Source organism: Rhinoderma darwinii, chromosome 3 (genome assembly GCF_050947455.1).
Source record: "Rhinoderma darwinii isolate aRhiDar2 chromosome 3, aRhiDar2.hap1, whole genome shotgun sequence".
Classification (NCBI taxonomy): Eukaryota; Metazoa; Chordata; class Amphibia; order Anura; family Rhinodermatidae; genus Rhinoderma; species Rhinoderma darwinii.
This window is the reverse complement of record NC_134689.1, coordinates 250,626,000-250,640,575: the sequence shown is the minus strand read 5'-3', so window position 1 is coordinate 250,640,575 and position 14,576 is coordinate 250,626,000. Positions and strand designations below refer to the sequence as shown.

At 39.9% G+C, this 14,576-nt stretch overlaps 1 protein-coding gene across 1 annotated transcript; it reads right to left on the bottom strand.

Annotated features, from left to right (window-relative positions):
- Positions 1-2,861: 2,861 nt before the first annotated feature.
- Positions 2,862-14,027, bottom strand: NR2E3 (nuclear receptor subfamily 2 group E member 3). The gene is made up of 8 exons (XM_075855150.1): positions 13,180-14,027; positions 11,396-11,546; positions 7,996-8,099; positions 7,624-7,872; positions 6,338-6,519; positions 5,461-5,701; positions 3,941-4,046; positions 2,862-3,466 (listed from the first exon to the last, which is right to left on the bottom strand). Exons 1-8 carry the CDS (start codon positions 13,232-13,234, stop codon positions 3,334-3,336), a joined length of 1,221 nt encoding a protein of 406 aa, XP_075711265.1. The 5' UTR covers positions 13,235-14,027; the 3' UTR covers positions 2,862-3,333.
- Positions 14,028-14,576: the final 549 nt, after the last annotated feature.

Here is a 14,576-nt window from a genome sequence, read left to right as displayed (position 1 = left end):
AGGAGATGATGATGAATTTGTTGTGCCGACTCAGTGGTAGCTCTGCTGATCCAGGTTGTGGTAAAATCAGGACATTGAGGCTAGTGACTATGCCTTAAGGTAGACTTGGCAAAGGACGCGACAAGACAATACAGAGGATCCTTGAACAAACTTGCGTCCACCAAGGGCAGTTTTGACCAGGCATGAAACTGGAGGGTCTACCGCCAAAGACATCCCATTGAGAAGAGACCCCTTCTGGAAAAGAATACATAACATCCAAGCGGCTAGAGTGAATGAACCCTTTTGTCAGGGTGTTTCCAGTCCTGGAAACTACCAAGTCAAGCTGAGAATGAGCTGGAAAGACCTTCTGGGACCTTAGAGTGTGAAGGAGGAAAAACGAATCAGGTGAAGGTACCGCATCAGTGACCTGTTAAGTGTCACCAACTGCCTTAACCCCTTAACGCATTATCACGTAACTGTACGTGATAAGGGTTAAGAGGAAGTATGGAGCACGCTCCATACTCAGCGGGTGATGGCTGTGTAATACAGCCGACACCTCACTGCAACGGGCAGAATCAAAGATCACTTTGATTCTGCCCGTTTAAACACCTTAAATGTCGCGGCCAATTGTGACCGTGGCATTTAATTTGTCTTAATCAGAGGGGCGCCCACCTCCAACGCGTCATCGCCCCAAAGAAGACTGTCAGTATCACGATAGTATTGCAGTATATAGTGCAAGCGATCCCCCTAGGGGGACTAATAAAAAAAGTAAAACAGTTAAAGAATTTTTTTTTTAATGTTCCAAAAAAAAAACTAAAAGTAAAAAGAAAACATTTTCCAATTTTTCCTCTAAAGTATTGTAAAAAATTAAAAAGTAAACAAAATTGGTACTGCTGCGTCCGTAAAAGTCTGAACTATTACAATGTAGCGTTATTTAACGCGTATGATGAACGCCGTAAAAATAAAACATTTAAAACGCCCAAATCACTATTTTTTGGTCAACTTCGCTCTAAAAAAATATGTAATAAAAAGTGATCAAAAAAATTGTATGCACCAAAATATAGTACCAATAAAAACTACAGCTCGTCCCACAAAAAATGAGCCCCCCCCCCACACTGCCAAATCCACAGAACGTTATGGCTCTCAGAATGTGGTGAAATAAAACAATTTTTATTTTTAACAACGCTCTATTTTGACATTTTGGTATCACCGGAATTGTATTGAGCCACAGAATAAAGTTAAGTTGTCGTTTTTACGGCACCGTGAAAGCCATAAAAACTAAACCAAAAATCAATGGAGGAATTACAGTTTTTTCCAATTTCAGCCCACAAAGTATTTTTTTCAGTTACCTAGCACATTATGTGGTACTTTAAATGCTACCAATAGAAACTACAACTCCTCCCGCAAAAGATAAGCTCTCACACCACTCTATTGACGGAAAAATAAATGGCTCTTGGAAGGCAGGGAGTGAAAAAACAAAAATCAAAAAATGGTTTCGTTTTGAAGGGGTTAATAAACACTTTAACAGAAGTGGACACTTTAGAAGACTTCCTATCATTGGATCCAAATCGGAATCAGAATGTTCCCCCTATGATAGGGCCCCTAGGGGGAGAGGAGACGCTAAAGGGCACCTCTCGTGGGGAAGGCAAGGCAGCAGGTTCCAGTGAAAACAAAGTTCACGTAGACCTGGCCTGTTTTAGGGGACTGCCACATGAGAATATCAGGTCAGAACTTAGAACCAACCTGCCCATCATGTACAGGATGAGGTCCGAAAAGTTACCAACGATCCTAGAAAGGTAATGGGCCCAGTACTGGTCAATTCCCATAAAACCAGGTGTGGGCAACGCTGCTGGTGGCGGAGGTGCATGAGCCACAGATGCTTGGCCAGAAGGCCGGCATGCATCACAGGGAGGTAGGCTGAACCACAGGAAAATTTAGTGCTGCATTTAGAGCAGGTATAATAGGCTGTGATGGTTGTCTGGCGAGAAGACTCTCCTAGGGCCAGACATTGCAGTAGAGGGGTCACCCCACGCTGTCCTAAAAGATAAAGGGGTGAGATGGCCAAAGAGTGCAGTCAGGTACTGCACTGCAAGGCAATTACTCCCTTAGATAAGGGGGTAATGGCTACCAAGTTACCTAGGTCTGCTAGGTAAAGTACTCCTACAGTGACTACAAAATGCTCAAGGACTAAGCGCTAGGGCACATGTAGAGAGATAGAGGCCTAGGGCCGGTCCTACCGTTTCCTGGAGTGTATGTTCTATACTAAATGCAAAGGAAGCAATTGACCGCCAGTGGTCATGTGGTTATTTTTAGCCAATTGGAGGATAGAGGCTGATTCCCCATGAGGGGGATAGTCAAAAGCCGCTGGAGCGCTATTGGATGAGCGGAGGGCCCGCCCTCACACTTAGTTATACACACACTGCCGGAACGGTGCCGCCTATAGTTAGTTAAAGATCGCGCCGTCGGCCGGAAATGGAACCTATTAAGCATTAAGGGCTTGCAGAACCTGAAATAAGTAGCAGCCAGTGGGCGGAGTCCATCTGACCGCAGGTGCTGTGCTTACACAGTGCTGTACACACGCGGAGAACATAAAAAATGGTAAAGACTCTACGCTTTGACTGAATAGCTCAGTGTCTGTAGGCAGGGTATATCCTGTAAGGGGAGCCACAATTTAGAATTCTTAGTGTCAAGCCTCCTAGTGGCAGCAGCATATACCCACTGTCTGTGTCCCCCAATTTAACTATCGAGAAAATGGCGTTTTTGAACCAGACAACCCATTTAAAGTATATGACCTGTTTGGCACATAGCAAGGATTAACTTGTTAAATATTTATTTTTATTTCATTCAAGCTGTAAAACAACATAAATACACAAATTCAAGTCTAACAGCATAATAAAGTACATGAAAATCAAGATAAGACACGTATGGAAACGGTTTGAATAGTCAAGCACATATTACTAACTCAGCCCTATGTACTAATAGCAATTTTTTCCCTGGAGTCAAAACCGTCACTGTGTCACTTCAGAATATGGTTTAAGAAACGTGACAGCAGTATCACTTAGCTGTCATACATAGTGACTACTTACATTCTTCTTTTTTAATGTGGCACAGGAAGTGTTATGTCATCTAACATATGATGGAGCGTGCACTGAGCTTTTCTTCTAAATGGCCTCTGGCTGGATGCAGGTAATATTGTAATACAGAGAGGTCAAAACCTTGCCTTGCTGTACCCTGCTCAAATACCATTAACACTCAGGTCATTCTTCTTGCACCTCTCTTGTCCAGCAATGATCAAGCAGTAGTGCCCTTGCAGCTTAATACTATGTTGGCAGCCCTGTATTCTCCATCAAATGTTTAATTCTTAAACATGTCACACAAGAGTTTTTCCATAGGGGTGTTCCCAATAGTGCGATGGAAAAAGAGAAGCTCAATGTGTTCAGAGGAAATAAATCGGAGAGATGGAGAAAGGAGAAGTAGTTTTCCAAACCTGACAGAGAAGAAAAAAATTAGTAGTCTGATGTCTCCAGATGCTTAAGAGAATGATACAATATTTGTAAAAATGTTGCCGATCCATTTGCAAGAAACGAAATTAGGATAAGTTTACACCTGCATTGGTGTGTTCCGTTCTGTTCCGTCAGAGGAGCAGAACAAGGGAATAACGGAAGGAACGGTTCAGTTGCACAACGGACTCCGCCGACGGAACCCATTGACTTCAATGGGTTCCGTTGCGATGTCCGTGATTTCACCTGACACAATAGCGCAGATGTGAACGTGGCCTAAGTTGAGAGAAAATTCAGGTCATAAAACTGAGTTTACATTAGCTGGCGGTATTATAACATATGTAACTGTATATAAAATATTCTTAAAGTATAAGAAGCCGATTTGTGATGTCCGATTACATTGAATGGCGGTCACTAGCCGAGGGTTATAAACTTGTGTAATTTATATTTTCTTTAATTACCTAACAGGCTGGGTGGGATAATGATTTCTTGTGTGTTGAGCCAACATCATCTGAGATTGATCTTGCAGGTTTTCTACTTGTTCAGGGTCTTTTAAGCCTCTTGTTTCTAAAATAAAGCAAAAAAATAAATGAAAAGTGTTCTCTAAGTCTACATAATAAAAGCTCAAATTGCTCAAATAGCCCAAAATATGTCATGTTTTAAACGCGTTATATAGTCTTTGTTAGAATTTTACATTGAGAATGGTTTACATAAATATAGAGTACTCCTTTTAAATATCATTTAAGGTTTTGTTTAAAATTTGCAAATAAATATAAAATATAGGAATATAAGAATAATTGTTCCAAAAGAACTTGATGAAGAAAGACATACCATATATTCCAAAGAAAGACATTAGAAAGCTGCCGAAGGGGCCCTCATATAGTCGCCATTTGGCATGAAAGGGGGAAGTAGGCAATGTCAAAACTGTGCAAATGTAGTAATTTAGCAAATTCTGCTTGTTGCTAAAATCCGGATTGGGCTAACACCTTAAAGGGGTAATCCCATTTTCATCAAAAGTCCAATGCTGTTAATAGCTGGTTTCAAGTGTTGCAGTGTTTGTAGCATATAAAAATATCTCTCTCATCTTATCTTTCCTGTGCCCCCCTTCTTAATGCCACTCCTAATTTGTGCTCCTGGGGGCAGGTTGTGAGCAGAATCAGTCACTTTCCCCCTATGACAACTGACAATTTATTCCCTTCTTACTTTACATGCATAGGTAACATGGGATCAAGAGTAGTGGAAATATATACTGTGTGAAATTCACAGTATGCAAACCAATGAAAATATAAGGAAATAAACCATCATATCAGCTGCAGAGTTTTACAGTCCTAACAAGCTGAGAAGTCTCCTCTACTATACTGCCATGCTACTGCAGAGGCTCCGCTCCTTCCCTGACAAGCAGGGAAGAAAGTCATTTCTATTGGCTGCTCTGCAGTGAGCAGAGGATCACTATGAGGATAACTATGAGGATAAATGGCTGTGGGGAGAGTGACTGGGCATGCATGTCCACCAGCAGTCAGCTAATTTGGTGGACAAACACGTTGCTATACACTTTGAACACCAGGTGGCAACATACTGTAAGTAAATGTCAATGCTTTATTGGATCGATTTGTTTATCAAACAGCATGTAAATGGCAAACATTTTTTATTTTTTATGATCTATACAATGAATATGATATGGGACAGCCCCTTAAACGAGCATTAGTTTTACAATGTGTCTAGATATAGGTTCATTATTTGTATTGTCTAGGCTCGTAATGCTTTAAATGAGGGCTAGATAGAAATTTGTGTGAACTTCACGATGCTACTAGTGTTTTTTCATCTGATGCACTATGCATAGGAAGTCAGCGCGAGTGAGAGACTGAGCACTTTCCAATATGTTAAAACAACTAGACAGATCCACTTGAGGTGTTATAATAGATCTCCTTATTTTCAAACATTTTTGAGAATTCCATATCTAGGTCAAAAAGAAAACACTCACCTGGCTTAAAGAGAAGTACTGCCTTCATACAAGCAAATTCTGTCGGGTCAACACAGAGTGACTTAAATCGGCTGATTGTCTCTTGAAGGATTCGAATGTCCACACTGGAAGAGACCGGTTTCCCATGGACATTGGAAGGGAGGTCAGGCACAGACAACAGAGGACAGTTCTCTAAGGGCATTGACCATTGGATAGCACACAACAAAAAAAGCTCGCTCCATGCTTCCTCTAGGAGAATTACCTGCAGAAATAAGATAAAAAGATATTTTCCGCCAACTTTAATCCTTTAAATGTTGAGGGTTGTACTGCAAACCAAGGAAATCTAATGTACACTTTATCTTTCCAGAGTGCATCTATTTATTGTGGTACGGAGCTAAATGTGATCAGCAGGGGGCATGGCAACTACTTCTTCCATTGCCAGCTAGCCTCGCTGTCATATAATATACCCACTCCTGCTGTTCTGAGAAGACAATGAGAAGGTAGAATGGATAGAGAATAGAGTATGAGCGTATTTCTCTACCATGTTACTGCTCTCAGAGTTTTGTCATCAAATCATCTCACTCACTGAAAGATAAAATACAATCATCAATATTACCAACTCCCTCCTTTGACTTTGAACCACAGAGTACTTCATATTTTTTTCTAGACTGCTATCACATGGAAATATATTTTTATTGCGATTAATAGTAAAAATATATGTATGTTGCTTTTTTAAAATGCCTATTATGGTAAAATACATTATATTTCCTACAAAATCTTACTTTCCGTACACTCATATGTTTTATTAACATTATTTATTCAGCAGAATATTCTTTTATATTGATTGTGCTTTCAATGTAATGTGACAATGGCTGTTGTAAGTGAACTTGTGACTTACCTGATCCCTGAATGGAAGGTTAGAGAAGACTGGGAGGTTCTTGGCCCATTTCACTGCCATAAAGAGAAGCCGAGCAGATGTTTCATATACCCCCTCTGGACTGGATGTGATGAATGCGGACATCTGAAGGTCACTAGGTGCACGTTCAGGCTCATTACTTGTAACATCAATGTTCTCATCGGCTAGAAGAAAGAATCAGCAATAAGCTGGCATGCTCTGGGACTATCAAGCGGTTCATGATAGCTTATTATCTTATACATACAGTGAATCTGGTCATTAATAACCTGTCCTACAGATAAAGAGATTAATAACGCTCGATCAGTTCACATAGAACGGTTTGGCTGAAATCACATATGCAGTTTTTGTTGTCATTTTTTTGAGCCAAATACAGGAGTGGATCTAAAAAGAAGGAAAAGTATAAAGGAAATATTGATATGTCTCCTCTTTTGTATCCACTCTGGCTTTAAAGGGAACCGGTCACCAGCATTTCACCTATTAAACCAGGAATACCAGGTGGTAGTGGGTGAAAAATCATTTCTATATAACCTATAATTGTCTTCTTAGTCGCTTGTGTAGCTTTAGTATTCAGTTTTTTAGTGTTCCCACACCGTATGCTAATGAGCATAAGAGAGTCAAATCTTCATTCCTCAAATCTTTCCGCGTTTACTCCGCCTCTCTACTTTTGATTGACAGCTCCTCGCCTTCCCCCAGCACACAAAATCCCACGCTTGTGCACCGATGTCCTCTTCTGGTGTGTGCGCACAAAGGGACACCGGATTATTACGATAAAAGGCGCAAAATGTTTGCAGACCGTTATTTACAGTCGGAGGAGGAGTTTAGGAGAGGGGATAACGGCAATGAACTTTTCATAGCAGCGGCCAGTGAGGGATAAGTAAAGCTCAATAGGTGAAATGCTGGTGACCGGTTCCCTTTAAAGAAAAGACTGATGTATCTCCTTTCTTTTGTGTACACTCCTGTGTTTTTTTTACAAAAAAAAACAAACAAAAGAAAAACTGCATCAAAACTGTCTGAGAGCCTGGCCTTATTAAGGTTCTATGGCTTTTCTTTCAGCTATCAGCTTCTTATGCCACTCACACGGTGATAAATCTGCATGATATATTGGTAGCACGCTGGGTCTGCAGTCCTCATCATCCACTCCAGCAAATCTTGGTGAGTTCCAGACATATATATGTACAGTACATTAGTCAATTATAAACTTTTTTTATTTAATTTTCTATTCGCACCCAAATCCCATTCCTATTAATATTGAATTTTCACAATCTTACCTTCCTCTGGTTCAAGTTTCGCACATGTTTCTGCTGTCATCAGGCTGGCCATAAATCTGTGATTGTGGGGTGGACTTAGAGTCCCTGATGCTGCATTTGGAACAGGGGTCCGTAAGTTGTTTCCTTGTGGATATGGTGTGGGAGGCTCTCGAGTTGTAGCTAAGTGTTCGGACCGGCTCTCTGTGTCCAGGTCAATACTGTCTAAGTGGATCTGAGCTGTGCTGCGAGGCTGACGCTCATTCTGGACTGCTACAATTAAAAGATCAATAGAATAGTCACAAGGTGATAGAAGAGCAGGCAGCGAGAACAGTAACAAATAGTCTGTAATAGCTCTTTACTAACCAATAAATATATAGCAACAAGAGAACTTACCATCTTTATTCATGCCTGTTTGTAGACATTTCTTCAGCCTGCAAGCTTGGCACTGATTTCTGTGTGCCTTATCCACTGGGCACATTCCTGTTCCAGCCTGACATCTGTAACACACCAGAAAGCAGAAAAAAAAGATGCCAGTCACCCATTAGGTTTTAGTAGGATATGTGTTATTAATACTGCGCTATATAAGGTTTTAGCAGATAGAAAAACGTAAGTATATATCAATCTCACAACGTGCAGATTTCCTTTCATTTAGAACTTCAAAGCGGTTAATAGCTAAAGCTGCCATACATACGGGAAGTCTGGCATGATACAGAGCATTGTTAAAATACTGTCCACAAATATTTTTTAAAGAACTTGTTAAAGAAGGCTAATGGATGTAATTATCAGATAAAGACAGATTAGCAAAAGTTTAGACAGGAACAAAAGAAGATAAATGTCATATGTATGTCCCAGGGAAATAAAAGGTCCATCCATCTGACAGCTGCAGCAGTATTGTCAGTTCTCAATAACCAAAATGGAGCTAATGCACTCCCAATGCTAGCCTGTGCGGGGACATCTGACATTTGGATTTTTCATTTTCGTATATGAAATTGTTTCTACTAATTAATTTAACCGTTTAGTTTTATTGGACAGAATATCATTTATTAACATAAGTGTCCTGTATTAGTCCTTTTCATTATTGAACAAAACAACCAAAAACCGGACAACCCCTTTCCTAAAGGAAAGTCAGCCCGGTAGACCAGCTGATTGCCCCTATTTTTGTCAGCTAAAGCCTCCAGGAAACAGCTGTTGTCGCCATGGAAAAAAAGTAGCATTACATGGTGCTGATCTACAACAGGCTTGCGTCGAGTCCTCCAGAGCAAGAACTGCTCCTTGCTTTGGCTAATAGAGGGGTATACCAACTAGAGGGCTCCCCCTATGACCGTATGTCCATATAGATACCCGTACTGTATCTTCAAAGCACATGTATCCAATCCCTCTAAACTTTGTGTCCTGTCCTACCCCCCCCTATATTAGTCATTACTAAATGATTTTACTTTATTTACCACCTAATTTTAATAACAGGAAAGTAACCTATAAAATAGCGTAGTCCTTTAACCTGTGAAGAAACATGGACACAATTTAAAATTTCCCAACATCCCTAAAGCCAAATAAATCTAATGTACAGAGCAAAGTAGAGTTAGGACATGTGCACATGCAAAATCAAAAACGTCTGAAAATACGAAACAGTTTTCAAAGGAAAACAGCTCCTGATTTTCAGACGTTTTTTTAAGCCACTCGTGTTTTTAACGGACGTTTTTGGAGCTGTTTTTCTATCAATGAAAAACGGCTCCAAAAACTGCTCAAGAAGTGACATGCACTTCTTTTTCACTTGCGTCTTTTTACGCGCCGTTTTTTAAAAATGAGGCGTAAAAAAATGCCCCGTCGGAATAGAACGCCGCATTTCCCATTGAAATCAATGGGCAGATGTTTGTAGGCGTTCTGCTTCCATTTTTTCAGGGTCGTTTTTCGAGGCGTACCCGCTACGTGTGAACATACCCTTAGGATGCAGTCACACGTGACATAGTTGCCTTGTATTTTCGCAGCGTAAATATACGCTGCAGAAAACTTTACAGTACAAGCCTATAGGAAAAATATTACAAAATGCAAGAACTAGAAGAATCTGTCCAAGTTGTGGAATATTTTTCCTTTGGGCATTCATTGTACGAGGCACATACGCCACATGTGAATGCACCCTTTTATAGCCGCTGGAGATTTTTCCCATGCCCTTTCAGTGCTCAAACTGCAGTCATAGCTAGTTACTTAGTGCGTATGGACGATATGGCTATGCAGCAAGTGCCATGGGCCTTGTTCAAACGGCACTCAAAAAACGGCACGTAAACGTGCCAAAAATTCTAGCGTTTTTACGCGATTTCGGTGTGGTTTTTTTGGGCGCGTAATTAGGACTCCCATTGACTATGGGAATTATGCGCATTTCGGCATGTATTCAGCGCGTTTTACGCAGCAAAGAATTGACCCGACGCTTATTTTAGACAATGCGTTTTTTTAAACACGTGCGCGTAATAAAACTTGATGTATGCACTAACTGTGCGCTTTCCCATTGATGTCAATGGAAAGCTTAAAGAGGCTCTGTCACCAGATTTTCAAACCCCTATCTACTATTGCAGCAGATCGGCGCTGCAATGTAGATAACAGTAAGGTTTTTTGTTTTTTTAAAACGAGCATTTTTGGCCAAGTTATGACCATTTTTATATTTATGCAAATGAGCCTTTCTTAAGTACAACTGGGCATGTTTAAAGTTATGTCCAAGTGGGCGTGTATTGTTTGTGTGTACATCTGGGCGTTTTTACTTGTTTTACTAGCTGGGCGTTATGAATAGAAGTGTATGATGCTGACGAATCAGCATCATCCACTTCTCTTCGTTACCAACCAGCTTCTGGCAGTTCACAGACACACAGCGTGTCCTCGCTCATCCTACGCGATGAAGTTCCTGTGGGAGGAAATTAGTGACGTCACAGCGTGATCTCGCGAGGACACGCTGTGTGTCTGTGCACTGCCAGAAGCTGGGTGGTAACGAAGAGAAGTGGATGATGCTGATTCGTCAGCATCATACACTTCTATTCACAACGCCCAGCTAGTAAAACAAGTAAACACGCCCAGATGTAACGAACACAATACACGCCCACTTGGCCATAACTTTAAACACGCCCAGTTGTACATAAGAAAGGCTCATTTGCATAAATATAAAAATGGTCATAACTAGGCCAAAAATGCTCATTTAAAAAAAAAAAAATGTTACTGTTATCTACATTGCAGCGCCGATCTGCTGCAATAGGAGATAGGGGTTTGAAAATCTGGTGACAGAGCCTCTTTAAAGCATATGTTTTTGACACGTTTTCCAGCATGGAAAATGTGTAAAAATCACGTCAAATACACGCCGTGTGAACAAGGCCTTAGAGAGTATGTGAGACCCGCTACAGATAATAGCTCTTGTCATGACAAGACAGGTCCCAGTATAATTCAGACCAGTAAGAAGGCATTTTTACTGGTTTTGGTTAGAATCCAACAGGGAAACTGCCTTTGATGGTGGCTGACAGAGATCCCCACTCCACTAGATCCTCACTCTGAAATGTACCAGTAGGTTACCAGTAATTTCCTTTTTTATTTTTAAACCAGAACAGTAGCCAGGCTTTCCTTCACTCGGAGCCTGTATGTAAATATCCTGGCCAAAGCAAAGTGGCTATTTGGCACCTGGGGGCCCCGAAAATCTCCCTTAGCTATGTACCTGTTTAAACCACGTGACGATCACTGACTACTCTCAAAATACAATTCTTTCTTGAAGAAACTATAAGGTGCTCTTTACTCATTTTAATGATCAGTAACTTTAACTTACCGGTAGATTAGTTTTCGACGGACACTTCTCTTGAAGAAACCACTGCAACCATTGCAAGCAAAGATACCATAGTGCTTTCCACTGCTGCTGTCCCCACACACTCTGCACAGTAGTGCTGGGCTAGGTGCAGGTCCTGGTGCAGGACTAGGAACTAGAAGAAAAAAGGCCAATTTTGAACTCTTCTGTTTTTTTTATATAACAGAGGTTAACATTTCACACAAAGTTTTCAAAAGAAACACATGAATCTATGTCATGGACTTTCATTGTACAGAGACACTTTTTATTAATCAAGTTTATCATTGTAATTTGCACACTGAGAAATATTAGTAGCATTTTTTTTAAAAATAATCAAGCAAATGTTTTTATACGTAATACAGAAAAAAAGTTTCCTAAATATTTCACATAAAATTAAAAACCTAATTATCAAAGCAAGACTTAGGTATAATCTGTTTAGGATTACACAGATTATAACACATTGCAACAAAACTGTCAAATTCTGTTTTATTTTTTTCTACCCAAAGTTAGGAGTAGTTCTTAAAGTATAAATTACATAGGCCAGAATCACTCACACAGTTTGGATGCAGTTTTTTTCTCATTTTTTGAACCAAAGCCTGAAGTGGATCCAAAAGGAAGGAAAGGTATAAAGAAAAGATGGATGTATCTCCTGTCTTTTGTGTCCACTCCTGTGTTTGGCTCGAAAAACCAACTGAGCCAAAAACTGCATGTGTAATTCTGGCTTTATGCTTTTTCTTTTTTTGGATCCTTGTTCTGGCTAAAAACAAAGCAAGCATCTAAAACTGCACGGTGTGAACCTGGGCTAAATAAAGACAATATTACCCAGTATGTCAATCTATAAAGAACACTAGTGGAAACATCTGATTTTATGGATTATTTTTTTTCTTTTCAATTACCATATACATTATTATTTATAATAACACATATTGTCAGTTATTCCCATATGCTGCAAAATATATCACATCATTTCCTTTCCATAGAAGGGCACCAAATCTAATGTCAGGCGTACACACATATGTTAGGGCAAAATTCCAATTAACCTGTTTGTATGTTGTAAAACCAGGGCATGGGAAAAATACACAAATTCCATGCAGATGGCACATTTACAAAAATCACTATTTAGAGTGTCTTGATAATAAGTGATAGACTATAAACATGAAAAATAAATTATTTTGTATAATTTTGAAGTTAATGGCAGGTGCTTATTGTGGTTCAGGTTTAAAGGTATCAAAGTATCATGCTTAAGGCCTTATTCACACGAACGTGTCTGTTTTGTGCACGCAAAAGTTCAGTGTGGAATCTGTATATGGTGCGTGGCTGCGTGATTTTCGCGCAGCCGGCATCATTATGACACTCGGTTTTTATGTTTACAAACATAAAAGCAGGAGGTGCTTTTCTGTTTTCATTAATTTCTTTTACTACTGTAGCGCGAATCACGCGCAGCACCCGGAAGTGCTTCCGTGTGCCGAGCGCGATTTGCACGCACCCACTGACTTCAATGGGTGCGTGCTGCGCAAAACACGGGCAAGTATAGGACATGTCGTGAGTTTTACGCAGCGCACATACGCTGGGTGAAAATCACAACCTGTCAGAACGGCCCCATTGACTTAAATAAGTCTGTGCGACGCGCCTGATTTCCACGCGCGTAGCACGGACATAATACACGTTCGTGTGAATAAGGCCTCAGGGTTAAAAAAAATAATAAAAATCTTATTTGTATATAATTAGGAATCAATGGTATTTATAGAAAAGTAATAATATGTTCTTACCTGACTGACTGTCTTCTGCGCTGGTACTAAACACGGAGCCGGTGGGTGAACTCATTTCACCTTGACTTTCTAGAATGGTTCCTTAGATGACTCTCCTCTTATCAGGTTATAAGCTCCTTTCAGCTCCGAAGGTGTGAACAGACTGTCACTTTGACTTTTGAATTCCCTGTCTCTGGTTTTAAGCAGAATACTGTATTGAACAACTCATACCTTGCTGTGTCACTAAACACAAGATCCAAGTAGTAGAGATGATGCTAAAGGATAGAGAGGTTTATCTTACTCTTGTTCCTTGTCTTTCTTCAGGAGTTTTCTTAGGGCCTGGAGATTAGCTCTTAACGCTGTGTAAGCAGATGCCTCTTGTCATCCTCTTAATCTTTACCATGTAAGAGAAGGTGGAGCCTTTATCTTTACCCCTATGAAGATGTGTCCATTCTATTTCATGGATATTGGGAATTGAGTGAGTATTAAACCACAACTTGAACTTTGTGATATACAGTAGTCGTCAGTTATACTGGAAAAATATTTTACATGCTGGCAGACAGCACACTTTGGTGGAGAATTGTGGTTTGAGACAGTTATTATTAATTATACAAGCCATTAAAGGCAATATTGCCAGATGCTGTGTCCCACCCTGATAAGGTTATTGGAAAAATAATAGGCAAAAAAAAACAAAAACGTAAGTATAAGAAACTATCATGAAAAGAAAATGGTACCGCAACCTATGGCAGAACAAAGAGGAGGGGTCTCTCATCCAGTGTTTTTTTTCCACACCATGGCACCCTCTTATCTATGGTAAATGGAATCTAGAAACAATGTTTAGGCAGATGTTGGGCAGTTCAGAACCTGGCTGCCCCCTCCATTTGCTCTATGACTACTGACGGCCTTGGTATTGAAAGAAAAACACCCAAAAACGAGTACTGTACTACAACATAATATTTATGTTGTAGATTATTACATTTAAAATTGAGACTGCAAAAAAATAATTGAAAACCTAGTAAACAAAAGTTTTAGTTTTTATAATATTTAGTTTTTTTGTGGTATTCATAAAATGGTTCCTTTCAATAAAGTAGCAGCTGTAAGGTCAGACAAAATTCTGGTAATTAGAAAAAAATCCCTCAATAATCCATTTATCTAGAAATTATAGAGCAAGCAGAAAACACGCAAGACAATTAACTTACAAATATGTCCAAAGCTCAGGAATCATGTGGCAGATGGTGGGTTTACAGGGAGGGCATACTGAGTGAGGGTCGTGTCAGCCTTGGGTGACCCCTCTATAGATTGTGTTTATCTCTATGTAATCTCCAGGGAGAAAGCCTTGGTAGCAAAGGCTATTATATACCATAAGATTTTTAATAATAACAACTGTAAGGGTTAAGGTTTGTAGCGAATAGTTTCAA

Excerpts from the sequence above, each read along its gene's own strand:
- NR2E3 (XM_075855150.1), bottom strand. The coding sequence starts at position 13,234 with ATGAGTTCACCCACCGGCTCCGTGTTTAGTACCAGCGCAGAAGACAGT. Across the intron at positions 5,702-6,337 it reads ACCTTCCATTCAGGGATCAG|GTAATTCTCCTAGAGGAAGC; the intron begins GTAAGTCACAAG and ends TTATTTCTGCAG. Across the intron at positions 3,467-3,940 it reads TATCCCACCCAGCCTGTTAG|GTTTGGAAAACTACTTCTCC; the intron begins GTAATTAAAGAA and ends CTTCTCTGTCAG.